At 52.4% G+C, this 26,284-nt stretch overlaps 1 protein-coding gene across 5 annotated transcripts; it reads right to left on the reverse strand.

Moving 5' to 3' along the window:
• Nucleotides 1–2,842: 2,842 nt before the first annotated feature.
• TPM4 (tropomyosin 4) lies at nt 2,843–24,668 on the reverse strand. 5 transcript variants are annotated; one of them, XM_021683286.1, is made up of 9 exons: nt 24,487–24,668; nt 18,741–18,866; nt 14,295–14,428; nt 12,152–12,269; nt 11,603–11,673; nt 10,590–10,665; nt 8,898–8,960; nt 8,742–8,811; nt 2,843–4,258 (listed from the first exon to the last, which is right to left on the reverse strand). In XM_021683286.1, the coding sequence occupies exons 1-9, from the start codon at nt 24,598–24,600 to the stop codon at nt 4,176–4,178; spliced, it is 855 nt and encodes a 284-aa protein (XP_021538961.1). In that variant the 5' UTR covers nt 24,601–24,668; the 3' UTR covers nt 2,843–4,175. The 5 variants fall into 5 exon arrangements, with proteins under 5 accessions (XP_021538961.1, XP_021538962.1, XP_044767201.1 ...); XM_021683288.2 differs by lacking the exon at nt 2,843–4,258 and adding an exon at nt 7,443–7,704; XM_021683287.1 differs by lacking the exons at nt 18,741–18,866; nt 24,487–24,668 and adding an exon at nt 18,204–18,642.
• Nucleotides 24,669–26,284: the final 1,616 nt, after the last annotated feature.

The following is a 26,284-nucleotide window of genomic DNA, read 5'->3' on the forward strand; positions in this document are numbered from 1 at the left end:
TCCATCAGCGCCGAGCCCGCCCCTTATTGGCTCCGGGCCCGCCGCGCGTCACCGCGGCCGTCGCCCGCTCCCGCGCCCCGCCCGTCGCGGGGAGACCTGGGGAAGGGGAGAGCAAGGCGCGGTGCCGGAAGCGGCCCGAACGCGCCGGTCATTGGTCGGCGCTCGGGACAGGGCGGGCTCCAATTGGCCAGCAGTGAGGAGTCGAGGGGCTTCAAATGAAGACCAGCGGGGGGCGTGGCATCCCGGGTCCCCGCCTTCTTCCCTCGACACTGGGGCGGCCCCGCCCCCGGTGGGAGGGGGAGGGCGGGGAGCGTCTCCAACGGCTCCGCGAGCCCGCAGCTCAGGGGCGGGGCTTGGGGCGCGTGCGTACGCTGACCAGGGAGACCGTTAGGCGCCAGCAGAGGGCGCACGCGCGGAGGGCTCTCCGGCTCCCGCCCTTACGGCCTGCACAGCCTCTGTAGGCGCCGAGAAGAACGCGGGAACCGACCGCGAAGGTGGGCTTGTCGTCTGGAGACCGCTGTGTCAGGCCAGGGGGAACCCAAGAGGAAAGGGGAGTGGGGACGCCTGTCATAGTCGAAGCGAGGGCCCCTCGAGACTTCCTCCGGAGGCTCAGCGCTGGCCAGGGGACTACTTAGGGTTACCCAGGCCTGCGCCCCCGGGCGGCTTCACCGCCACCATCTAAGCCGAGGCCCGCGGGGACTCCTCGCGACGCGCCCTCGGACCTAATTAGAGATTGTCCAGACCACTGTCTGCCTGCAACTTTCCCCCGGAGCCCTGGCAGCCCCAGCCCACTCGGCCGCCAAGGGAGCTGGGGTCGTGAGGATCCTAGGTGATCGTTCCGAGCGTTGTTCTTTGCCTGCAGGTGTTGTCCGCTCTTACAAAAAATACACAGAAAGTAGTTAATCCCCACCCTAACCCACGGGGGTCGATAATGGGTTTCCTGCCTTTTTATGGTGGGAAAACCGAGGCCAGAGCTTCAGTGATTTTCCCAGACTCCAGGTGGGAAGTTGGTTCCGAGCTCAGACGCGCGGGCTTCGGAAGCCCGAGATCACCAGGGTTTCCTGCGGGTCAGAGGTGGGCCATGGGGCTGGCGGGGCGTCGAAGAGGCGTCTAGACTCGCGGACCTGGCCGCCCCTCCTCCATCCCTCCGCAGCCTACTGCGAGAATCTGGCTCCGGGTGGGGAGAGCTTCAAGAGGAGCCGCTCCCACGTCGTCGTCGGTGCCACTCACTGGCCACCTTCCTGGGTCGCTCCCCATTCTACTTGCTGGTTTCTTCTGTCGCCCACGATTCTCCTTCTCCGGGTGCTGCTTCTCAAGATTGTATTGCAGTCTTCAGGGTCTCCGCGTGTCCTTTAGGAGTTCCCCGTGGTCCCAGGTCTGCTCGCACTCTGGGGGAGCTCATTCACTCCTGTGGCTGCTAGCATCTCCACGCGCAGGTGATTCTTTGAGGAAATCCATAGCCCGGCCATCCCTGTGTCCAGCCGCTTTCTGGACTTGGCAAAGGTACTAAAACATGTCCGCAACTGAACGTGCTAACTTCCACTCAAACTAGCCTGGCCCGAATTACCTTCTGAGTGAAACCGAAGTCATCCTTGACACAGCTCTTTGATCCGCTCACATCTTGGTTCTAGATAGTTGAACCTTGTTCTCTCCACTGGTCTTCCTGATTATTCTGTTCTCTAATCTAAATTTCACTCTGCAGTGTGCTCATCCTCAAACACTTATCCAGTACCCATCCAGGGTCTGTCAGGATCAGGGCTTCACAATCTGGCCCTAAGCTCGCCCTGTGTTCCACATACACTTCATGGGATTGGGAACCCCCTGAGATCTGAGATCAGTTTAATAAACACTGAACACTTCTGTTAAGTGCAGAGGCACGAGATTGACTAACAGTATCCTCAGATTAGATTGCAGCCCAAGGGGGTAGGCAGGAGGGAGAGAAGGAGCTTCAGTCTAGTAATGGTAGGGCCCTTAGAGAAGGCACTTATACTTTAGTCATTGATATTCCCTGCATCTACCATCTAAACAAGCTCACAGCATCAGCTAAATGTTGAATTAATATGAAGGAAATGTTTTTAATTGTACTTGGTGACAAAATGTTTGCATACCACATTAATGTTTTAAAGGCTTTCATTTCTCTTTTTGATTCCCTACCCCACTTCCCCAAGATCAGATCTTGAGGCAGATATCAGAGCAATTCAGGTAGTGAAACTGCAGTCATCTTTGACAGTTTCTTCTTTAAGTTACCTACCAGCTGGACAGCTGTCTTAAGATTACTTCCTCCACATCACTTCTTTTCATTCCATGGCAAGCACTACCTGGGATAATGGAAGCATCCTCCTAACTGGCCTTACTGCCTCTAGTCTATTCCCATTCTAGTCCTTCCTGAAAATGACTAAGTGGATTTTCCTAATGTGTTTCTTTGTTGATTACTCTTCAGCAGCTCTCCACTCCTGACCAAATTAAGTTCAGGCTCTCATCAGTGTGGACACAGCTTACCTTCCAGCTTTCCTACTTCCTTCCTTTATATATGCAGTGCCTTGTGCTTTCCTGACTCAAGCAACAGAGACCATTTTCCCTGTTCCTGTCTCATCTATTAAAATCCTAGTTATTCTTCACAGCCTGGCTCAGGCAGGACTGGGTATAACAAAGGACAGGAGCTTTTGAATTAGAGGCAGAATGCTCTCACCTGAATATAGAGATCATAATCCTCACAGGAAGTCATGGTATAAAGCAAGTAACATTTGTTAATGATCTTGGCACAGTTATCTTTCCCTCCCATCCAATCAGTGTTCACTGAACCAGAGTACCTTCAAACACATTCTGAAGTTCACACAAATTATAGTTTATGTAAAAATTTATTTGACGAAAATGTAGAAAAAGTGATACTATTACATATGATACAGTTGCAAGAATCTAAATGAAAAGTGTGGGTTTTATTCAATTGCACAGTTTGCTAGTGTACCTTCTGGGTAGTGTGATGCTTAATAAATAGGAGTGAGGGGCAGAGGATTTGGATAAGCTAGAAGCAGGGTGATTTTGTCAGAATTGTAAACTTGAGTTGGCCCCCACACTGCTGGGGAATGTGGAATGTTTAGCTCTGAGATGTTAACCAAGAAAGCAGAAATATAACAAAGCCAAAATGTGCAGCCCTGCCTACAAAATACTCCATATCCAGTTTAATCAGGAGCTTCTTGGTCTTTTATTAACTTGGTCCTAAAGAGGAATTAAAGTCCTACACAAGTAAATCTTCAGTTTGCCATTCCCTGAAGTATAAAGGAGATGAAGCTAGGCTGATTACTTTATCTCTACTTTGCTGGCAGAGAGGCCCCTTCTGCCCAATATTTCTTAACAACTGCTCAGTTATTGATGGCTAGTGGTCTTCGTGATAGGACTTCTCTGAATAAGACTGAATTCTACCACATTCATTCCTGGTCATTATTGGAATAAGCTATCTGCTCCTCAGAGAACAATTTTAGAATGAAAGGAACATGTAGAAGAGCGTAACATCAAGGATCTATCCAGAAAATATCGGGGTGATTATTATGATTATTTCCCAAGCATTCTCAAGCCGACTGCTCAGAGGATGTTTGTTCTGCATGGTGGAGCGTGGGAAAGAGCCAAGATGATTAGGTTATTCTGTCTATGGTTTACGACTTCCCACAAAGCCAGCCCCCTCCCCCTGGCTTTTTTTTTTTTTTTTTTTTGCTCTCAATGGAAAATCCCTACCCATATTTTAATGTGATGGTCCCTGGCTACCTGTCGTGTGACCAACAGTGGCCAGAAGGTATATATTCTTCGGCCTTTTAAGTTGACCCATGACTAGATACTGGAGTTGTTTTTGAAAAGTGTAGGGTTGTCTATTCTCCCAGGAACCAAATGCCCTCAGTCTTAAGAGAGTATGCTCACTGTGAAATACCCTGCCTACCTTATGAATAAATGCAACTTAAGGATAAAAACAGAGCTGAAAAAGCTGGTGCCATTTGAAAAAAGGAAGGAATTAGATTTAACTGGTGCTCAAAGCTTCTCTGATACAAAATATTTGGTCATATATTCATAATTTGCTTGACATTTCCAGCAAAGCGAAGATTCAATAGCAAAAGAAACTTCTTACAAGAGAAGAGAAAGACACGGAGCTCTGGAGTTTCTGTTGGAACAAGACTCTTCTGTTTTGATTATATACAGTTAAGTTCGTTTAGTGTCTGATCCAGTGTCTGATGTAAGCCCACATTCTCTTCTTTGGCCTGGGCAAGTTTTTCTGGTGAGGATTAAGAGTGGGGGAAAAATAAATTAATAAGCATCTTTGTTAAGGAGAAAAAAGTTTCTAAACTCTATAGTCAGGGTGAAAGTCATAGCAGAGAAGGTACTTTACATTTTAATTATAGCAGAATACCATGGAATAATAGAGATCAAGTATCAAATCTGGGAGTCAGGGCTGCAAGATAAAATACAGAGTCTTCAATTAAATTTGAATTTCAAGTAAACAACAAATACTTTTTTAGGACAGGTATATCCCAAATGTTGCATGAGATATACTTATGCCAAAAAATTACTCACTGCCTATCTGAAATTCAAGTTTAACTGGGTGTCCTGTTTTCATTTGTTAAATCTGGCAATCTAGAGTTAGAACACCTGGACTTAAACCCCAGTTGTGCCACTGAAATACGCCATTTAACCTTGTTAAATCTCAGTTTCCCCACCTGTCAAGGATAACAACAGCAATATGGGGCATGGGGATTACCATAAGGAACAAACAAGAGGCGCTTCAGAACTTAGGAAGTGCTGCAAACATAAGACTTTAGTCCTAGATATGGGAAACAGCACATTTCCCCCTAGTGCTAGTTAATTAGTCTTTGCTAGGAAATCATAATCCTGAAACCCGTTCTTCCTTTGGGGGTTTTGGGAACGGCCACTGAAATTCCAGGCATAACTGTGTTGTTGTGTCTGTGTGTCCACAGCCATGTAGTCAAACCCTAGATAAATGCAGCATGACTGAAAATCTAAGTCAGACTACAGGTGAGTTATTAAGTGATAAAATAAATTTTCAAAACCTGGAAAAGTAAGATGCCATTTAGAGCTAGGCACAACAGCGACCAAGATGGAACTGGTTTGCAGTGAGTGATGGCCGATAAGAGACTAGGCCAAGAATCATTAAAATACTGCAGGAAAGCAAATGCCTCATAAACTGTGATAGGATCAGCTTGGAAATTTTCAGAAAGAAAAAAAAAAATGACTGCAAAGACGGCAGTCTTTCAACTAGAACTGCTGACCCTTTCATCTGAGGAGGCACTTAAAAACATCAAGTTGCTATGATCGGGGCGGATTCTGTCAGAGAAAAGAACAGTGAGTGACCTGGGCCTGACTAATGTGGATGGACAGTGCCCACCCCGTGTAAGCCAGTTTCTCCATGGTCTCACCTAATCCTCACTGACGGAGCCACCACTTTTGTTTTGCAGAAAAGCTAAGCAGCTTGTGCAAGGTCCCACAGGGCTAAGATTCAAACCCAGGTTTCCCCACTACAAATCCTGACCATACTCCACCTTGCCACTTAGATTCCCTGGCATCTACTTTGTATTAGAGCTGAGATTAAAAAAAAAAAAATCTTTCCCTTAATGTATCAATTGCCCTCAAGAAGTGTGACAGGCCCATAGACCATCACGGGTGGTAGTAGATCCTGATAGCCCAAATCTCTCCGTAAATGAAATTCCACTTAGGTGCTTAGTTAGGTAGAATGACTGGATAAGCAGGGCTGCAGTTATTTCAAAGGGTGGAGGCCACATACATCTGGAAAAATCCCAGGAACAAATATATAGAGTGAGCAAACAAGAAACACCCACCCCTTCATAGTCTAACCTTTCCAGAGTCATAAGTATGGCAGTGTGTGAGGGGAGTGGTTTATGCAAAAGTTCAGGGTGGATGATAGGAAACCCAGGGAGAGGCTGAGGGTGAAAGGGTGTGAATAGTTTTGTTTTTTTTTTAAAGATTTTATTTATTTGAGAGAGAGAGTGAGAGAGAGAGAGAGCACAAGAGAGGGGAGCGGGAGAGGGAGGAGCAGACTCCCCGCTGAGCAGGGAGCCCGATGCGGGACTCGATCCCAGGACTCCAGGATCATGACCTGAGCCGAAGGCAGTTGCTTAACCAACTGAGCCACCCAGGCGCCCAGGGTGTGAATAGTTTAAGGGAGATGGATTTTAGAGGGATGAACATAAAGAACTGGGACAGAAGTTCCCACCTGAATAAAATCATAGGATGAGGAATAATAAGCTATGGTGACACAAAAATTGTTAATCTAATTGGCGATCTTCATGCTGCTCCCAGGTTCAAGAGGCAGTCTAAAAGACATGCGTGGACATCAAAATGGCAGTGTTTCTGGAATGATTTATGGTGGTGGGGGGGGCGGTGCAGGGGAAAATGGATAAAATATTTAAAATTTGGATTCTTGTGGAAAAATCTATGAGCTTTCGGTCACTACAGGCATGATCTCTTAATACCCACAGGCTAGGGCGCCTGGGTGGCTCAGTTGGTTAAGCGACTGCCTTCGGCTCAGGTCATGATCCTGGAGTCCCGGGATCGAGTCCCACATCGGGCTCCCTGCTCAGCAGGGGGTCTGCTTCCCCCTCTGCCCTCTTCCCTCTCGTGCTCTCTGTCTCTCATTCTCTCTCTCAAATAAATAAATAAAATCTTAAAAAAAAAAAAAATACCCACAGGCTAACTTTAAGAGTTCTCACCAAACCAAAGCAAGGTTCCTGATTCGAGTTAAGTATGAGGAGACAGACGTTAGCATCTCAGGCAACTTTGGAACTCGGGAATGAACTCTCTCTGTCTGGCTTTCCAGCAGCTTCCACCCCCTTTCCCTGCTAATGGGATGTGCTTTCATCCCTTGTGTAGTTGTTTTCTAAAGGCAGGGGCTAGAGGTGAGGCTCACTGGTGAACTTCCTCCCAGGACCAAGGGCTGGGTAGATGTTCCATGAACAGTGAAGACACAGGGAACCCCGGACACCATTCTCAGGATGTAACACAGAGAAAACAAATGCGAAAAGAAAGAATAAGGAGACCAGAATGCCATTGCCGCTTTGTGAATCCGTAGGTCAAACCCCATTCAAGAGGAGCCTCTTTTTAGACACAAGCCTGCCGGTTTTTGCAAGTTCTGCTGACTCTATCAAGCTGCTTAAGAGGCTGGATAAGTCTCCATTCAAAAACAATTTCTATTTAAGGAAAAACTGCTATTGGCATGCAGATATAGTTAGCTAGCACATATTTGAGAGCTCCTGCCAAATTGGCTTTTGTTTCCATATAGGCAGAAACAATCACGTGGGCATCATTTTCCTTTTGAAATGAGCTCTTCATGTGAACCACCCACTCTCTGTTGTAGCCATGGTCAAGGGAACCAACAGCTACGGCTCAAAAGCGGCAAGGGAAGAAAATGAAAATGAGGGCCTGGGCACGAGGAGCGCCTGTCTTTATTTCAGTCACACAGTCACAGACACAGCAGAGGAAGGCTTGAAAGACCAAACCAGGAGGCAGGAAACGAGCTTCTAGAAGCCCATGGGAAGTGCAGGCACCACAGTGAGGAGGCCAACTTCGGTATTGCTAGGACAGAGGGCAGCACCCCAGCTCCCTCTCACAGAGAGGTCATGTCGTTGAGAGCATGGTCCAGTTCCTCGCTGATAGCTTTGTACTTGAGCTTCTGAGCGTATAGCTCGTCTAGAGGGCGGAGATCCCCAGGGAGAGAGTTCGGAAAAAGAGGTACAGGGAACAGAACGTGAGGGTCAGAATGGAGTGCCACAGATGAACAACGAGAGGAAGAAAACAAAAGTGAGAAAACAAAGCATGAACTAGAAGAAAGTTGTGTCCTATGTAAAAATGAGGAAGCAAAAGATCAATGGAGTGGTTTCTAAGTGGCTTGAGGCTCTGCAGGGGATTAGCCATGATGAATCTTTAAAAGAAAGGGGGACTAGACATGGACACAGCTTCTACCCCCAACCTCCCACCCCAAGTTATTTCTGACTTGCAGTGATGTCACCCAATCCAAAGGTTATACTTTGGAATGCGATATTTTCCCTTATATGGAAACCTCACCTCCCAAACCAAACACTGGGACACATGGTCTGAGGAACAAGTTTGGCACCCTTTCTGGGTGAGACAGATAATTTTAGAGGAGATTTTGTTTGAATCCCAAGATGCTAGAATTTCCCAGTTTATTTTATGACGAACACAGGACAGAATTCTTTTTCTTTTTTTTTTTTTTTAAGTGGGAACTCTTCAAGAGATTCTGGGATATGTGGGCACCAGACTTTCAGACTGGAGTCTTTATTCAGTCTCTACATTCTCTGTATTTTCATTTTTCTCATACTGTGATAAGCTCTGAGTTCTCTGGGAGAGAGCTTCTGTAAAAATGTAAGGCATTTTAAAAATGCAAGGCGTCTCTCAGGAATGAGCAAATTGAAGGACATTCTAAAGACTTTTAAAACAAAATCAACCATATTTGGGTCTCTGTATTCACACGTGGAGCCAATTAAGCAGAGAGCTTTTACTTCTGGAAAAATGGCAACCCAGGTCTACATTTGACTTGCACTGTCCTGTTCCAGTGCCCCAGACCTCCAGATGTGCCGTCACTCTGTACTTAACTTTCCTAGGATGAACAAAGCCCAACTCAGCCCCTCCAGAGACTCCTCCCAACTGTCAGCAGATTGTCACGAAGGGGGAGGCAGAGCAAACGTAATTAGATGGTAGTTTCGTACCTTCCAGGTCATCAATTGTCTTTTCCAGTTTTGCAACCGTTCTCTCTGCAAATTCTGCACGGGTCTCAGCCTAGAAGAAAAGAAAGGAGTCACTATGATTGCTTCAAGACCCAGCCGAGAGAGAAACCTGAACTAGCTGGGTGTGATCGCGCTCACCTCTTTCAGTTTGTCGGACAAAAGTTTGATTTCTTCTTCATATTTATCCTCCTTTTCAGAATACTGTGGGAGAAACCAAAACAGCACTTTAAAAAAAAGGGGGGCGGGGCAAAAAAAAAAAAGCATAGAAGAATGTAGGTTCTCTGCTCCTTGGAGAAAAGCATGTGCATGAAGCACTATGAACATTTCTAAGAAGCAAAGTGGAGGGAGCACCTTTCCAGATAGAAGCAATGTGCACACAACTCAAGAGAATCCGCAGAGGAGCCCTCTGGGGTGGGACTGAGCTGAAGGCCTGGGCTGGATTAACTTGAGATGGATCTGTGATCAAGACGGAGCAGATGGTTGAACGGAAATGATGCCACGTGGAGCCCTCCACAGTTGGCCTGATTGATGTTTCCCACCCCACTTCCCACCATCGTTCTCAAACGCGTTCTGTGCACTCTCCAATCTCCCAGCCTTAGCGCCCCCGCCCCCCCCCGCCCCCAGCAGCATGGGATGTTCCTTTCCCCATTGACTACCTGCCAGAAAGGATTTTTGTCTTGCAAGGTTCGACTCAGATTAGTATAAGCTAGCCTTTACAGCTGCTTGCTAGGTGCCAGATATCCTCAATCCCATTTTACAGATGAGTAGAAGCGTCAGAGAGATTAAGTAGTTTGTTTAGGGTCACATGGCTATGAAGTGACCACACCATGACTGACCAGAACCTCACTGTGGAGTTTGAGCTCCTGGCCTCCATCGTGCTTTACAGCCCTTTTAAACATCACGTCCTCATGACACATTCCCCAACTTTCCAAGGTCCCTCTGTTGAAGTCTCAAAGCACTTTATTACTGGGTCAGTCTCTTCTACTCAACTACACTCTGAGCCCTTGCAGAGCAGAAGCCATATTATCACTGTAACATCTACCCCTTGGCCTAGGACAGCATTTACCATGCCCACAGGAGCTAATTTGGCATGCACAGGTGATAAGCCACGTTCGCTCATCAAATATCCTCGATTCCCTGTTAATACTAATGACATAGCTCTAAACAAGACAGATACAGTCCCTGTCCTTAAAACTTACCATCGAGCAAGGAAGGCATGTAATTAATTATGACAAATGTGATCATGATAGGAAAAGAAGTAGGCGGGGCTATACAGCTGAGAAGCCCCTAACCTAGATGTTCAATGCAACTGGAGGGCAGTAGGAGGTGGGGAGAGTGAGGAATCGAGGAGGATGGCGAATTCACAGGGCAGGCTATGGAAGAGTGTGTGCATTGTTCCTAACATGGTTCTCTCTGGTAATGACTGCTTTGGGAAGTATTTCAACCTAAAAAGCCCAATTCCGCCTCTTCTATCTGCTGCTCGATCTTTTAGAGTGTATTTTATGGAGGATCCAGGGGATTCATCTGAGAGTGAGGCTCTGTATACAGTTAGGCTCAGATCTCCTTAAGAGGAGCCTGACCAGGTACAAATCTCATTCCCTCTCCGCCCTCCTCGAAGGCAGAGATAAAAGATGGTGTGAAGACCCCACTGAAGAAGGAACTCTAGCCGCTGGACCTCTTTTTTGGTGGGGGGAAAAACCTTGCTGCTGGGCACCAAAGCCACTGTTAACAAATATAGGTCAGATCCCCGACACCCTGGGCATATACTCCCATGCACCATGGGGAAGAAAAGTAAGTCCAGCAAATCACCAGCGCAAACCAACCACCAACCTTTTCAGATGCAGCCTCGAGTGACTTCAGATTGTTAGTGACATTCTTGAGCTCTTCTTCCAGGTCACCACATTTTCTGTGCAGAGACAAAGGAAATTTATGTCCTGTCCCCCCTTAGAGCAGGCAATTCCCCTGAAAGCTTTCAAAAAGAGGAATCCACGCTGCCTAGGGCCCCCGGAAGGAATGCGGGGGAAAAATGTTAACGGCTTCTTTCTGAGCTGTAGTGCTGTGCACTTATCCAAACCCTATCATGTCTGGCAAAGGCACAGCAGGCCGAGGAGTATTAGGAAGGTTCGTAAAGCACTCCTGGGCTCTCGCCAAGGGTGAGGCAACAGGGCCTTGTGAAATCTATGATTGATGAGGCTGCCTCCGGAAGGTGTAAGAATGAAACGGGGCGCAGGAGGTTGGGAGACAATCAGTTTGCACCCGACACTCCAGGAGGCAAACTCTGAACGGATTTGCGAAACTGGATCCTCTCTCTCAGCACCACGGGATGCTCCTCAGAGCTGGATTCCTCACCCGAGGCCAAGGGGGAGAGGCTTTTTGTGTGTTCGGAGCTTGCGGGACTGTGGTCAAGCTTCTCACCTCCCACCCCCCACAAACACCCAAGAATGAGTCACAGGCAAACAATGACATGAAGAACAAGGCAGAAACGCTGACAGAGAAGCCTGCCTTCCGCAGGTAAGTGTTCTCTTAAGAAGGCACAGCCTCCTGAGATATCCTCTCTGGGAGAACGGGACTTCCGGGCTTCTCTGCTATGGTCTGTCTCACGTCTACTTCCCAACACCTCTGTGGGAAGAGCGAACATGTAGGCAGCGCTTCCCAGGGCAGAAAGAACAAAGACTCTCAGCCATGGAGGCAAGGAGGAAGGGCTGAGCTATGAGTCCCAGATGCCCATTCCACTTGAGCAGAGGCCTTAAAGAGTCAGGGTCAATTCCCTACACGACCAACTCCCCCCAGCTTGGCCCCAGGAGCCGAGCTGGGCCCCCTCTCGGTCCCGCTCTGCCACTCACAGTTCAGACACCTCGGCACGCTCCTCGGCCCTCTCCAGCTCGCCTTCCAGGATGACCAATTTACGAGCCACCTGCAGACGGAAAGGATCTACTGAGACCCCAACAACCATGTCTAGTAGGATGCCTCCCCCCCCGACCCTTGTAGATGGCAAGGCCTTGCCCAGACCATCCGCGAGGACGTGGGCCCCAGGAATGAGGCAGACGGGAGGGGAAGCCGACCACTGAGGCCAGCAGAAGAGCAACTGACCTTTCATGGTCTGAAGACCCATGATTCCCAATTTTAGCCAAAACACCCAGCTACGGGACATAAAAGTGATCTGATCATTTGGTCTCCTAAGTTAGACAAGTGCCACAGAATTCCCCAGGCCTTCCTGGCATCATGGAAGATATGGTTTCCTAGCCAAGTGGCCGTCTCTGGAAGAACAGATGGGGACGCAGAAGGACAGCTGAACTAACCAAAAGCTTCCTTTAGGCAGCCCCAGGGCCCTCCCTATCACAGATCCATTTCCTCCCCACTTCCTGCTGCTGCCCTCCGCCAGCCCCACTGACCTCCTCATATTTGCGGTCGGCCTCCTCGGCGATGTGCTTGGCCTCTTTGAGCTGCATCTCCTGAATCTCCATCTTCTCCTCATCTTTCATGGCCCGGTTTTCTATCACCTTCATTCCTCTGCAAGGAGCAGCCTCGTCATTACCTCCACACACCAATTACGGCTCATCATACACCTCCACACGTCTGCTCATCCAAACTCCTCTCCAAGAACCATGCTCCAAAGAGGAAATTGTAGAGCGGTTCTCATTCACTTCCCCTTTGCCTCAAACTTCACAACTGCCCTATGAGGTACACCATCCCCACTTTACAGACGAAGAAATGGAAGCACAGAGAGGCCAAGTAACTTGCTCAAGGTTGTGTAGCTCGTAAGTGGCAGAGCTGGGGTTCAAACCCTGGTGATCTGGCTCCAGGGCCCATGCTCCCATCCTATACGGCCTCTCACTGACCAGTAACAAGTACTTGTATGCCAACAGTTACCACAGTGTGATGGAGGTCGGGGCCAGCCTGGCTGTGGGAATGATGACTTCTACTGCACTGGGGGCAGAGCTGTGTATGTGTCCTGGGAGGCTTTCCAGAAGAGAACACAGGGAACCACAGGAGGGTTTCAGAAACAGGAGGGAACAGAAACCAGAAAGACGAAGGGACTGCCGTGGGAAGACCAGGTAAGAGACAGGTACGCACAAGGTGAGGGGTGAGGAGGAGCTGAACTGGATAGGTCTAGTTTGGAAAGGACAAGTGTCCGGGGGGGGAGGGGGGGAAATGACTGGATATCTACAGCACAGCTGGCTCACCCTGGCCTGCACTGCTTGGAACGCCCTAGGTAAGACCAGATACCTCCCAAGAGGCCAACCCAGGATAACGTATTGATGTGTGTCATGTCTGCCCAGAGTGGAGGACCATACATGTCTTGTTGCTTAATAAATATGTCACTAGTGTTCGTAGCTCACTGTCAAGACACCTTCACATCTGTACAAAGCCTTAACCTCAGCACCCAAGCAAGCTTGGGAAATCTTCGCAGCACTGGAGAGATCCAAGTGACTTGCCCAACGTGAAGTAAGCGGCTGTGGAAGGACTTGAATCTAGATTCTCCAGTTCCCAAGTAGAGAATTCTTTCTACCAAAACTAGCAGTCTCCCAATAAGGGCGTCGCCAAAGGCCTCCGGTGATATGACACAAAGAAGTGAGGGGCCTTCCCAGGCTCTCTGGGTTTGGCGAGGTCCTGGAGGTGAGATGGGACGTCTGGCCAGCCCGGTCTGCCCGTGAACATGGGCAGCAGCTAATCCAGGCACAGCCATGAGCAACTTGTGACTGGGTCCCTCACACTTCCTGGTGGCTGAAGCAGAGCCTCTGCTGGGCTGTGGCCCCCCCATGGCACAGGCTGTTCTACACTGCACCAGAAGAAATTTCCCGAAGGGGCAACAGGCGAAGTCCATCTCCAGGGTTGGTTTTTAATCTCACAACAGCACAATCAGAAATTAATCCTTTGGAGGACTTCATACCAGGAAACCATGGCAGACGGGTGAAACAAGCGTCCTGGTGTGATCGTGGGGTAGATACACAATGACCACTGGCCTGGCCCACACGATCACCGCACAAGGAGCCCATTTACCACCACACAGAGACGGCTGCTTCTGTGAATGACACAATCTGACCTCAGTCCTCCAGAGCCTGCGCCAAAGCATGAATTATCCTGCGCCGGAGGACGGAGCATCCTGCTGGAGGCCCAAATGCGGAGTGCATGCCACCGAGGTGAGGAGCACTGTGTTTCAAGTCTGTTAATGGTGCTGGTTTGCACGTGTCCCTGACATACAGTTGTCACTGACCAGCAGGCTTAACAATCGTCTGTGCAAATGGTCCATTCCAAGTTTTCATCTCCCATCCTCCTCTCCCATCCCCCAGGAACTTGGTATCGTGAGAACACCAGTGAGATGCAGAGTGGCTCTCAGAGAACCTGCAAAGCAGCCTTCTGCAAACTGGTGGCCAGTGACAAGTCATACTCACAGGCTTACATCTACCCATTTTTACATTTTTCTCTGCCAGTTGGGAGTTCTCCTTCAGTCGCACCCCGGCTCTGGGAGGTCAGCTGCACAGCACCACCCCCACTTCTGAGAAGCACACGCTGATGCCGCCAGGTCATCCTTACCTCTCGCTCTCATCGGCAGCCTTTTCTGCTTCCTCCAGCTTCTGCAGGGCTGTGGCCAGTCGCTCCTGAGCCCTGTCCAGCTCCTCCTCCACAAGCTGGATGCGTCGATTGAGAGCTGCCACATCCCCTTCGGCCTGGGGAGGTCAGAGGTGCAGCCAGCTTAAGAAGTGAAAGGCCAGCCCAGCATCCCCAACTCACATGGCATTCTTCCATTAACACACTTTCCTCTCTCCCCCTGCCCGACAGAGCCCACCCAGAAATGCAGGCAGTAAGGAATTCACACTCTCATCTGGAGAATGTGAATTTTCCATATGTTCTTCCCCCGAAAATGTCCGAGAACATCCACCACTCAATGAGAAAGGTGTGTATCCCAGTACAGGACAGGCAGTCAAGTCAACACGGTCGAGTGCCAAGCACACCGCATGCTGGGAGAAGACAGTGCTGGCCTCTCTGGGATTCCTAGAGGGTAAGGCCACCAGTGCCCTGGCTCACCCTGGCATACAGAAAGCTCTGCTCCCAGTCACCTCAATGATAAGATAAATGTAAGAGTATGGAAGCCTCAGTTAAATGTTGGCCGCACAACGTGGGGAAGCGGGGGCAGCACCTGTCAGAACACAGCCCTGAACTAAGTCTGGCCCAGAGAGGATGGGACAGAAATATCTAAGTGAGGAAAGGAAAGAAAACGTGGTTACAGGCACGGAAGGGATGTCTGAATGGTGACATTCGCTTTTCAAGGTATTTGCACCTACAAGGAAGACAATATGGTGGTGTACATGAAAGCAGGAACTTTGGGCTCAAAAAGCACTCGGTCAGAATCCTTGTTTTGCCAATTTGTAGCCGCGTGGCACCGGGCAGGCTGCTTCACTGCTCTGGGCCTCCCCATCCCAGCCCCAGCACCGTGAAGACTGTAACTGAGGGTGTGGCATTGTACCTGGCATGCGGGAAGCCCCATGATTTCACCTCATTTAATCCTCCGGTATTTTATGACGGGGAAATGGAAAGGTCCAGCTAGGGGCAGTGGTTCTGTCCAGTGTCAACAGAACTGGCCTCAGGAAACCCAGCCCATGGCTCTTCCCTGGCTGAGTCTGTACCCGCTGAGTCTTGTGGAGGCTTTGAGAAATACTGAAGAGTTGGTGAAATTTGACTCAACCGAGGGAAGACGTATAAAGCTACACTGGCTTCTTCCTATCAAGTCAATCTCTGAATTGGGAAGGCCATAAAAATTAGTAGGAAACTGCTTCCTCCCCTCCCCCCAACCCCCTGAATTTATACAGCAAAAAAATGGAGTAGAAGAATGAGGCCAGAGATGCTGAAAAACAGAGACTCAGGAAACTGCTCAGCTCCAGAGTCTTAGCAGCAGATGGAGGGAAAACTCCCACAGGTGTTTCTGATCGCAACTTCCTCTGAAACACCAATTTGGAGACTACATTAAAACCACCGATGAACTATTTTAAGAAACTCACCCACTCCTTCTAATGAGTGGGTGCCTTTTATTCTTTTTAATAACGTGAATTTTAACTCCTTCAGCAACGGGGGAAGGAAGGGCCCCCCCCCCCCCAATAGTTAGTACATTAGCAAAACTGCATAACCAACACCATGACCTAATTCTGGAACATTTTCATCACCCCCCCCCCAAAGTAACCCCATCCCCATTAGCAGTCAAGGTATTGAGTTTTAAGATCATACAAAGGTGCTTTATTCATGAGTTGTCTTTAAAAAACGAAAGTGGACTTTCCTTCTGTGGGGAATTCTGAATCCTGATAACCATGCTTTGGGCACATTTTCAACTGTCTGGAATTGAAAGAACGCTTATATACACGACTATAGACGTGCATACATATATATGTATTTTTGAAAAACTGCTAGTCACTGCTAGTCATTTTGGGCTCCACCCCTTCCTGCAATCAAAGCTTCTACACTCTACAAAGGATTTCCCTTATAAGGTAAAAGAGGCTTGCTAGATACATGTGGCAAAGGAACAGGAAGATGTCGGTTAATCACACAAAAATCTAAACGAAACCAGCTGTCGGGAGGCAGACCCAGAAGTCTGCCACACGCCGGCTCTTGGCTTTCTCCACAAGAGACTTGAGAAAGCCCCCCCCCCCCCGCCCGCCCAGGGCTCAGTTCCTTTCTCCGAGTACTTTCTTCAGACTTCCCCATCCTGACCAAGAGGAGAATGCTTTGAAAAGCAAACTTTTTAAGAAATCCACAACTTTCCAAAAACATCTTTCCTCCCAACTGGATGGTCCTACTCCTAAGTCTTGGCTCGAAGCTGAGGGCCATATTTAAGCAGAAGTAATTGTCCTCCAGCGAGATGACTTGGGATGAGATCAGAGGGAGGGTTCTGCCGGTTCCTTGTGTGAAAGAAGCCAAACCAGCTACTGTTTGAGGCTTGCACCAGGTTTCTGAGGCCTCTTCACACCAGAGCAACCCTAGTGGAAGACTAAATGCTTCCACTCAGGCCAACACTGGGACAGTGTGGGGCTCTTCTCCAGACTTGTCAACACCTTGGGCATCTTTTCCATTTCTGGGGTCCCCACCCTCAGCCTCAACACTCCAGCTTTCCCAGGCCCTGGGCTTCCACCCTCTCCAACTTTCTTGCATACCTAGGGCTCTTCTCCCAGCAAACTCTTATTCTATAATAATGACTGCTCGACTTCCATTTTGAAGCCTACCCCACGGGGGTGGGGGGGTTGCTCCCCTGTCCTGCTCCCACAACAGAACACTGAACCCCTCTGCAATGCTATCCAGCCTTATTTGTACCCCTCACACCCATCAGACTGTGAGCTCTTCTGAGGTGACTGGGAGGGGAGGAAAAACAGCCCAGGAATTGAGCACCTACTATGTGCCCTTACTCCCCGGACCCTCCCAGCTATCCTAGGGGATCTGCATTATGGTCACGGCTGCTTTACAGATGGGGAGACACGCTGCTAGGGCGTTAAGTACCAAGTGGTAGGAGATGGCGTTAGAATCCGGATCTCTCCCCAGCCCCAGGGGTTGCCACCATCTGTCCTGCCTCGAGGGGCAGTCCGAGGACTGAGGGAGGGCGAAGAGGGCCCTCCTCCGTCGGCCCCATTATGTGTCTCAGGCCCCGCAGCATGGAGCGGAGGCACACCGAACCACCTTGGGTCGAGGGCCCTGAGCTAACATTCCTAAGTTCTTTTGGAGAAAGGCGGGGTCCCGCGGCCGTCGCTCGCCGGTCGCTCCCGAAGGGACCAGCTGGGGAGGGAAAGGCCGGCGGCTCCGGGCTGAACTTCCGCCCCCCGCCAGGGGCGGACACGTCGCCGCCGCGCCCCTGGGAACAGCTGGGAAAGTTCAGCTGGAGCCGGGAAGCCGCGTAAGAGGGGAGAAAGTGCGACGCCCCCCGCCCGGCCCCCAGAGTCCGAGTTGGCTAGTCCAACCCCAGACAATGGAAGCTCAATGTTTCCACTCTCACTTCCCGCTCCAAGGTCCAGTCGCCGGCCCCCACCCCACCCCCCGCCCAGCACCCCGGCGCCAGCCCAGAGTCAGATGGCAGTGCGGCGCCCCCCACAACCTCCTCCCCACTCCAGGATCGTGCGTCCTCCTCGGCCCCATCCCCCCATTACCCGCTCGGCCGACCACGCCCGATCCGGATGCGGCGCCCCCTCCCCCGTCCCAGGCTGGGGAAGGAGGATGACCGCGGAGAAAGGGGGGGTCTCAGTAGCCCGCCCGGGGGAGGGGGCTGCGGGTCCGCGATCCGGGAGCCGCCAGGCCAGAGGGCGCGAAGGCGGGCCAACCAGGGGGGGGGGGGGGGGGTGGAGAAGCGGGTAGCGGCCGCCGAGGGCGGGCGGGGAGCGCGGGAAGCGGGCGGCGCGGGGAGAAGGGGAGAAAGGAGCGCGCCCTGGGCCGGGGGATGCCGGGGCGCGGGGCCAGGGCGCGGGCTCTCACTTTCTCGCGCCGCTCGCGCTCGCCGTCCAGCTCCCGCTGCAGGCCCTGCGCGCGGTCCTCCGCCTCGTCCGCCTGCTGCTGCAGGGCCTGGATCTTGCGTTTCACCGCCTCCAGGGAGTTGAGGCCGGCCATGGCGCGGAGGCGCGGAGGCGCACGCAGCGGGCGGCGGGCAGCGGCTGGCACTCGGCTCGGCTCGGCTCCGGCGAAAGCTGCACCAGCCGCGCCCCAGCCCCCGAGCCTTTGCTTGCGCCGGGGCCGCCCCCGCCTCTCCCCGCCCCCGGCCCGGCCGCCGTCGGGGCGATGAGGTCACCGGGCCCGGCCGCCGACGTCAGCACCGCTGGGGGAGGGCCTGACGTCGGCACCGCTGGCCACAGCTGCTGGAAAGTGCCCCTTTTCGGGACTTATTTGGAGAAAGCGCCGGGAGGCACCGCCTTCTCCTCTTCCTCCTCCTCTTCCTCCGGCGCTGCCCGCCCCCCCGCCGGGCCCCGGGGCTCCCGCCTGGCCCAGCCGCGGGCGCCCCCATTACTGCGCACGTACGTCGGAGGCTTTCTTCTCCGTCAGCTCCAGCTTCTCCTGGGCGTCTTTCAGATTCTCGGAGTATTTATCCAGCTCATCCTCCGTCCCCTTCAGCTTCTTCTGGAGGTGTGTCAGCTCCTCTTCCACCTGGGGACAGATGGGGGGACCTGTCAGCCTGGGGACCACGTACCCGTGGCGGAGTGGCGTCTCCCACGTTCACAAGAGTCCTCTGTCTCTCCGGGCCTCAGTTGCCTCATCTGCAAAACAGGGATAACGATACTGTGCACCACTCAAATGCTACCTGTTAATATGATTTGCACCTTCTTCCCATCTCTTGGGACCAGCTGTGTGTGCTTATCTTTTGGGGGGTCCTGGATACTCTTTCAGAATCGATTACAGCTTTTGGGAAACAAGTCCCGACACATTTCCCAGAAACACACGTTCAGTCTTGCATCCCAGTTTCAGGGGTGCGGACTGCTGGTGATCCCGAGTTAAGCAGAAATAGGAGTCTCATACTCTGGGCCCAGATCTCCCCCAAACCCCAGGCTGTCCCTCTCTAGTCCTGCCTCCTGCACTGGCAGCTAGAAAAACTTTCTAAATGTATGTTTGCCCTCCTCCTGCCTAAAACTGCCCTGGCTCCCCATTGCCCAAGAGATTGGGTCTCCGACTTTCCCCACAAAATACTCTGAAAGGTTGGGGCACCTGGGGGGGCTCAGTAGGTTAAGCCTCAGATTCTTGATTTTGGCTCAGGTCATGACCTCAGGATGGTGAGATTGAGCCCCTGGTTCGGCTGGTGCTGGGTATAGAGCCTGCTTAAGATTCTCTCTCTCCCTGTACCTCTGTCCCTTGCCCCCACCCCCACCCCATGCTCTCTCTCTCTCAAAAAATAAAATGAAATACTCTGAAGGCCCACCCCATTCCTGTACTTGGGGGGCTTGGCTAGAAGAGAGATACCCCTCAAAGACCACTTTCTTTGAAGGCTAAGGTTAAATCTTTAAAATTACTGCACATCTGGCTTATGTTCACTTTAATAAAAATGTCCCCCACGTTCCCAAGTTTTCAGTTCTCTTTGTTTATCCTGGGAGCCTTGCCCCTCTCTTGGCCCTCCCAGCTTGAAAAGCTCAGATCTATGGGATACAAACCACAAACCCCTTCACCTGTCCATCTCCATTGCGCTCCACCACACCAGTCAAGAGTCAGTTCAGGAAGCCTTCTCTGTCACCTCCAGGCTGCACCTCCCTCCCCTGTCCTGAACTCTGGTCCTCTGGTCAGTCCAGCTCATGCTTTGATCTGACTTCTGTCTCTGGTAGTTTGACGCTGTGGTCCAGTCCGTGTTCCCAGGGTGGGCAAGCAGCCCTCCCTGGGCCCTGCTTCATCTTCCTGCTTCCTCTTCCCAGTAGGAAGCCCAGAGAGGTGGAGTGACTTTCTCCAGGTCACCCAGCACAGGGTTTGAACCCACTTCTGAACAGGCCCTTATGCCAGGCCTGCTACGTCCCTTTCTGACTTCCTTCTTTTCTTTAACATCCGGAAGAAGGTATGTTATTAGAGCTGATGTGGCTTCTAGGTCAAGCTCTGAGTCTGATCTGGGTTACACACTCACCCCTGAGATGATGTGTAAAATGTGCCAGATGCTTTGTGTGTGTGTGTGTGTGCGCGTGTCTGTGCGAATTTTTTTTTTTTTAAGATCTATTTATTTATTTGAGAGAGAGAGCGCGTGCACAAGCGGGAGGGGTAGAGGGAGAAGGAGAGAGAATTCAAAGCAGATTCCACACTGAGTGCAGAGCCCGACATGGGGCTCGATCTCAGGACCCTGAGAACACAACCTGAGCCAAAACCAAGAGTCTGACGCTTAACCAACTGTACGCCACCCCCCGTCCCCCGTGCAAATTCTTAAAAGGTCTCCTGTCCCATCTTCAAGGCCACTGAGTGTCCTACTGCTGAGCTAGGGAATGGGGAGGGGAGTGGGGCTCAGAGGAGGAGGAGGGTGACAGAAGCTCAGGCCTATGTCAGGCTCCACAGGGCCTGATCTTGACCTTCAGGCAATAAGCCTAGATGCCTGGCTCCAAATCCCAGCTGTATGACCCCTGTCCCCTTTTGTGGCTTCAGTCTTCTCATCTGCAAAATGGAAGCCTTGTCGTGGTGGTCTCTGAGTGCCCCAGCAGCTGCTGTGAAACTTCTGCCTTGACTGAGAAAATGATCCAGTTTCCTTAAAGACAGGTCAGCGTGACCCAGCATTCACCTGACTTCCTTCTGGAAGGATCTGTGGGGTGCAGCATTTACTAGGTGCCAACTATATGCCCAGCACAGCGCTCTCTTAACATGACAGAGTGAGAGCAAGTTCTGCAGCTTTGGGCTCATCCAGGTGTGAAGATGGTTAGGTTTTTCATGACATCTTCCAGCAAGGTTTGGACAACAATTGGTCGGGACGGGGGTCGGGGGCTATGAAGCATTTAGAAAGTGCCAGGCACACGACACGTACTGTCTCACTGAAGCTGCATGTCAGAAGGGTAAACTGAGTCCTAGCAGGAGGAAGGGACTTGCCCTGGGCCATACAGATAGGGGGTTTGAACCCTCGTCAGACTGATTCCAAAGCTGGTTCGGTTGACTTCTAGGTTATGCATGCCCACTGCCCACCCGCTTCCCACTGACCTTCCACACCCAGCACCAGTACCCCTCCCCTTGGGAAACCCACCCTGCTGCCCCGGGCAGAGCCTCACCACCCCCTTGGGCCCTCCCAGTCCCTGTCCCCGCCTCCAGCCCAGCCCTCTCCATGTCTGGCTCTGTCTCTCCAAGCCTGACTCCTCTGGAGTTGGGCCGGGCTGACGTCACCCTGAGCCAAGCCCCAGCATCACTCAGCATGGGGTTAGGCCCAGTCCTCACCAAGGAAGTCCAGGGGAGGTTTGCAGAATGAATCAATGACACACCCAACGCTTCAGTGGTTGGAGCCAGGTAGGAAAAATCAGTAAGACTGACACAAATCGGGTTCCTTTCCCTCTGCCCAATTTCTAAGCACAAAGTGTGTGCTGGTGTGTATGACACCTTGCTGAGGAGGGTAGCCTTGCCCTGGCTCTGTATGGTCTCTGACAAGTCACTTCCTTCTCTGGGCCTCAGTTTCCCTGTGGTAAAACGGCTGGGAAGGTCAGGGAGTGCACACCTTAGTCCCTGTAAATGGGGCCTTAGGACAGGGCTGAGGCAGGATGTGGGGTCAAAGTCCAGTTGTGGCGGATATCACTGCCCTGGGAGGGGAGTGGGCAGGAAGCTGGGAGGGCAGGGCCTCCCGATCCTGTTCCCACACTGGACAAACAGGGCCTAGAACTGAGACTTTGCTGCAGGGTCCCCGAGGGGCAGGCTGGCCCCGGGACCCACACTCTGGCCTCATGAAGTGTAAGGCACTCCAGGTAAGTCAAGTCCCTCATTGCCTCCTGCCTCTGTTCCTAGGTGGGACAGGCCATCGGCCCCTTGAGAATGTGGCCTCTGCTTTGGGCCTCTGGAATCTTGGGTTCCACACCTGGCCATTAGGAGGGGGGCCCGTGCCCCCATGTCACAGATAAGAACACTAAGGGTTCAGAAAGGGGCAGCAATGTGTCCTGAGTCAAAGTTAGAAGAAGATCCAGCCTGGATTCAAGCACAAGTCCACCCAGTGGGTGGCTTCATGGAAAACCAAGAACAGAATGAAAATCCAGCTGGAGGCCAGAAAACCTGTCCCTGCCTTTTTGGCCATACCGATGGCTGAAGGCTTTGAGCAGCCTTCCCTTTTGAATGTGTGTCGCCTTGGGAGAGCATGCTGTATCAGTCACTCACACCTTAGTGAAAATTAGAGCCATAAACTTGCTTTGCTCTGAATCCCTAGCCGAGCCTCTCATGGCAAGGGCTAAATAATGGATGGAAGTGGGCAGCTCAGGGCCAGCACAAGATGGGTGTCTGTGTTTGCCAGGGAGGAAGGAGGAAGGGAATGTGGCAGGGAGTGCTGGGGTGGGGCTGGCCTCTGAGAATGTGTCACAGGTTCTTAGGGAAGCCCCGGGATACTGGGGGATGGGGAGGCCCACAAAGGAAGTAGGGCGTAGGGCAGGGCAGGAAATAATCCTGCATTTATTGAGTGCTTACTCCATGCCAGGCACCAGGACAAGGGCTCCACCTGCAGTCACCTCTAATCCTTCCATGGTGTCACTTTCCTATCTCAAACCTGGGGCCACTGAGGCACAGGCCTTTGTTCCATGGCGCTCAGTGACCCAGCTGTGGACAGAGCCAGTCTGAGCTCAGAGCCTGTCCTTTTTACCTTCCAAGCTGGCCTGGTGTATGGGCTGAGCAGGGCTCGGCATGGAGTGTTGCTGTCCTGGGCGGCTCCCGGGGCTTATCTGAGACCCTGATGCTTCTGAGGGCTGGGTGGTCAACCCCAGCGGTGCAGCTGAGTCCTGTGGGGGGCAGGGTGCTACGGAGAGAGCAGCACCCCCTTCCCTCATCCCACTGGCTGATCTGGCCACCCAGACCCAGACAGCTGACTTCTGCTCTGCTCCAAAGCATGGCCTTGGGACTGCCCAGCCTGGGCCTCTGCCCACCAGCTGCATTAGCCCCCTGGTGTACCCTAGTGCTGGAGCCTTCTGCGAAACTTGTCTCCAGAGCTCTAGGTCCAAGGCCTCTGCCTGCCACTGGCACCCCCACCGCTCCCCTCTGGGCTCCCAGCAGGGACGGCGGGGGAACCTGAGACATGCAGAGATGCACTGAGATCCTCAGGTTCACCCCCAAATCTCCAGCTGCCCCAGGCCTGACTCTCACCCAGCTGCCCCGGCACACACCCACACTCGGCCACCCTTCCTGCACAGTCCCACCTGGGTGTGTCCTGGCATGGGGACAGGGTGACCCTCACACACAGCTCGGCACTGCCACCCACACCACTACACACGCGCGTGTGCACACACACGCACGTGCACACGTAGCCGAACGCCGCCACCTCACCTGGACACTAATACACACACACACACACACACACTCCGACAGGAACAATCACCCCAACGAGCACACACACAGTCCCCTCGACACACACACGCTCAGCCTGACACACAAACATTCCACTGCTGTCATGTCAGCTTTGGCACGAGCACACACGCACACAGCCTTCCCCCCCACACACACAAGCCCACAGTGACACCACCACCGACGCCCCCGCAGACTCACGGACACATGCAGACCCTTTTCATCCCCACTTTCCAACAACTGCATGCTCGTGCCTCGGTCTGCACATACTCATTGTCACAGACACTTTTACCTTCCACACTCTCTGCGGCCCAAACGCGCGCACACACACACACACACACACACACACACACACACACACCACCTGTGCGCACACAGAAATGCCCAAACACACAAATACACTCTCACACACGTTATCCACCAACCACCCCATCTAGTACACACCCCCCACGCTCATCCCCTCATCCCAACACCCCTACACACACTCCAGCTTGCACACACATCCAGTGCACACAAACACCCCTCCCTTGCCCAAGCGCGCATGCTTGCGTGCTCTTGCTCTCTCTCTCTCTCTCTCTCTCTGTCTCGCTTTGCTCACCCTGGCCCTGCTGGGGTATAGTCACCTCTCTCTCCCAGCTCAGGGGCCCTGGAAAGACAATGGTCCCCTCACTCTCAGCCATCACCCCCTGTCCCTTGCCCTGACTCCAGGCACTGAGGTTGCTGAAACTCCCGCCTTGGGTCCCAGAGCCTGGCCTCCCGGCCAGGAGCACCCCACAGAGGGCACTGGGCACCTCACCTGCTTGCACTTCTCCTCAGCGGCTTTCTTATCCGACTCGGCCTGCTCCGCCCGGTCAATGGCGTTCTCCTTGTCCAGCTTCAGCATCTGCATCTTCTTCTTGATGGCCTCCATGACTGAGCGGTGGGGCGCGGGCACAGAGGACTCTGTGGAGGGGGCTGCGCTGCGGGCTCGGGCCGAGTGAGCAGCCAGGCGGGGGCGAGGCCCTTATAGGCTCCCAGGCGCACCGCCCCGCTGCCGGGCGAGACCTGGAGGAGGCCCAAGCCCAGGCCGCCGGGCCAGCCGCCACTCGCTTGCTCAGGAGGACTTGGCCAGCTCACCGGCCGCCCCACAGCCCTCGCCTTATTTGGGCCTAGGATTTTCTCAAAGGAAAAAAAAAAAGGAAAGAAAAAGCCCGACCCGTTTCCATTTTTAACCTGGTGACACAGGTCCCTTGTGGGTGTGCGGGCACAGCGCTGGCTCAGCAGGACCCTGGTGGGCCGTCGGCCAGCCTCAATTTCCCTGTCTGTGCTGGGGAGCACAGAGAGGGCTTGCATGTGGGTGCAGAGTAGGGGCGAGGTGGGGTGGGGAGGCACCTGTCCTCCCTTCTCCTCCCCTCTGGTCCTGCCTCCAGGTATTGGGAGTCAGGACTCCATCCCATCTCCTGCTCTGCCCCAGGGGCTCCCTGGGTTACCCCCCTCTTTCTGGCAAATCTTTGACTCATCATCTTCTCCCTCTGTCTCCTTTCTGATGAGTGTCTCTGTGTCTCTCTCTGTCTGTGTCTCTCTCCATCTCTCTGTGTCTTCCCACCTCTCAGTTGGTGTGTTCATTTCCCTGTCTCCCTGTCTCTTTTGGTCTTGTTCTCTTGGACTCTCTCTCTATTGCTTTGTCTCTCTCTCTCTCTCTATCCCTTCAGGTTCCCCCTGTCCTTCTTTCTATCTGTCTCCTCCTATGTCTGTCTCTCTGTCATCTCCCCTGCCCCCGTGGGCCGGCATCACCAGGGCAAGATTGACCTGGATCATCTCTTGGAAATTCTTGGCAGGCCCAGACCAGGCCCTGATGCCCTCCTGAGATGGCATACCCTCTCTTCCCCACTCAGCATCCGTCTGTGGCTCCCCAGCACCACTGGAATAGGAGGTGGCCTTAGCTCAGCTTGTCATTCAGACTCCTGCCTGTTGCTCACTCCCCAACTCTCCACAGCAGTGTTTCCCAGGCAGGGCTGTGGTCTCCCCACCTCCAGGCCTTTCCAGGTAGGGTACCTCCAGCCTCCCCATTACGCTTCCCCTCTGTCCTCCAGCAATCTGCCTTCAGAAACTCATTCTTTCGTGTGATGAACACGGAGAGCCTTTCACGTGCTGAGCCCCAGCAGCACATGCTCAGAACGTGGTACCTTTTACTATTACTGTTATTTGGTCATCAGTTTTGGACCATGAGCTGCTTTGGGGCAGGCCTGTGCCTCAGTCTTATCTGTGGCCCCTCAGTACCTGGCCTCCAGAAGATCAGAGAACCCTTATTAAAGTGAACCATTACCCCTATACATCCACATGCTCTCTCACACACATTCGCACACCACCCCTCACCACCACCCCCCCCACACACACACACTTCTCCAACTGGGAAACTCTATTCATCCTTTAAAGTCCAGATCAGATGGCTCCTCCTCCAGAAAGCCCTCCTGGATTCCTAGACAGAGCCCTGGCCCCCCAGCCCCAGCACCAAAGCTTCTATGTGGGATGAAGTAGAAGGAGTGAAGCTTCTGTGTTTCCTACCCAAGGCCACAGAAGGAGTCTGGGCAGTGGCCAGCACCGCTGGGGAGCAC

This window comes from Neomonachus schauinslandi, chromosome 1 (genome assembly GCF_002201575.2).
Source record: "Neomonachus schauinslandi chromosome 1, ASM220157v2, whole genome shotgun sequence".
Taxonomy (NCBI): domain Eukaryota; kingdom Metazoa; phylum Chordata; class Mammalia; order Carnivora; family Phocidae; genus Neomonachus; species Neomonachus schauinslandi.

What these genes read in the sequence shown, in the direction of transcription:
- TPM4 (XM_021683286.1), bottom strand. Translation starts at nt 24,600, where the DNA reads ATGGAGGCCATCAAGAAGAAGATGCAGATGCTGAAGCTGGACAAGGAG. An exon ending in CGGAGAAGAAAGCCTCCGAC is followed by an intron (nt 14,429 to 18,740) that starts GTACGTGCGCAG and finishes TGACCTCCCCAG; the next exon opens with GCCGAAGGGGATGTGGCAGC. An exon ending in CCGACCGCAAATATGAGGAG is followed by an intron (nt 11,674 to 12,151) that starts GTCAGTGGGGCT and finishes TTCCGTCTGCAG; the next exon opens with GTGGCTCGTAAATTGGTCAT.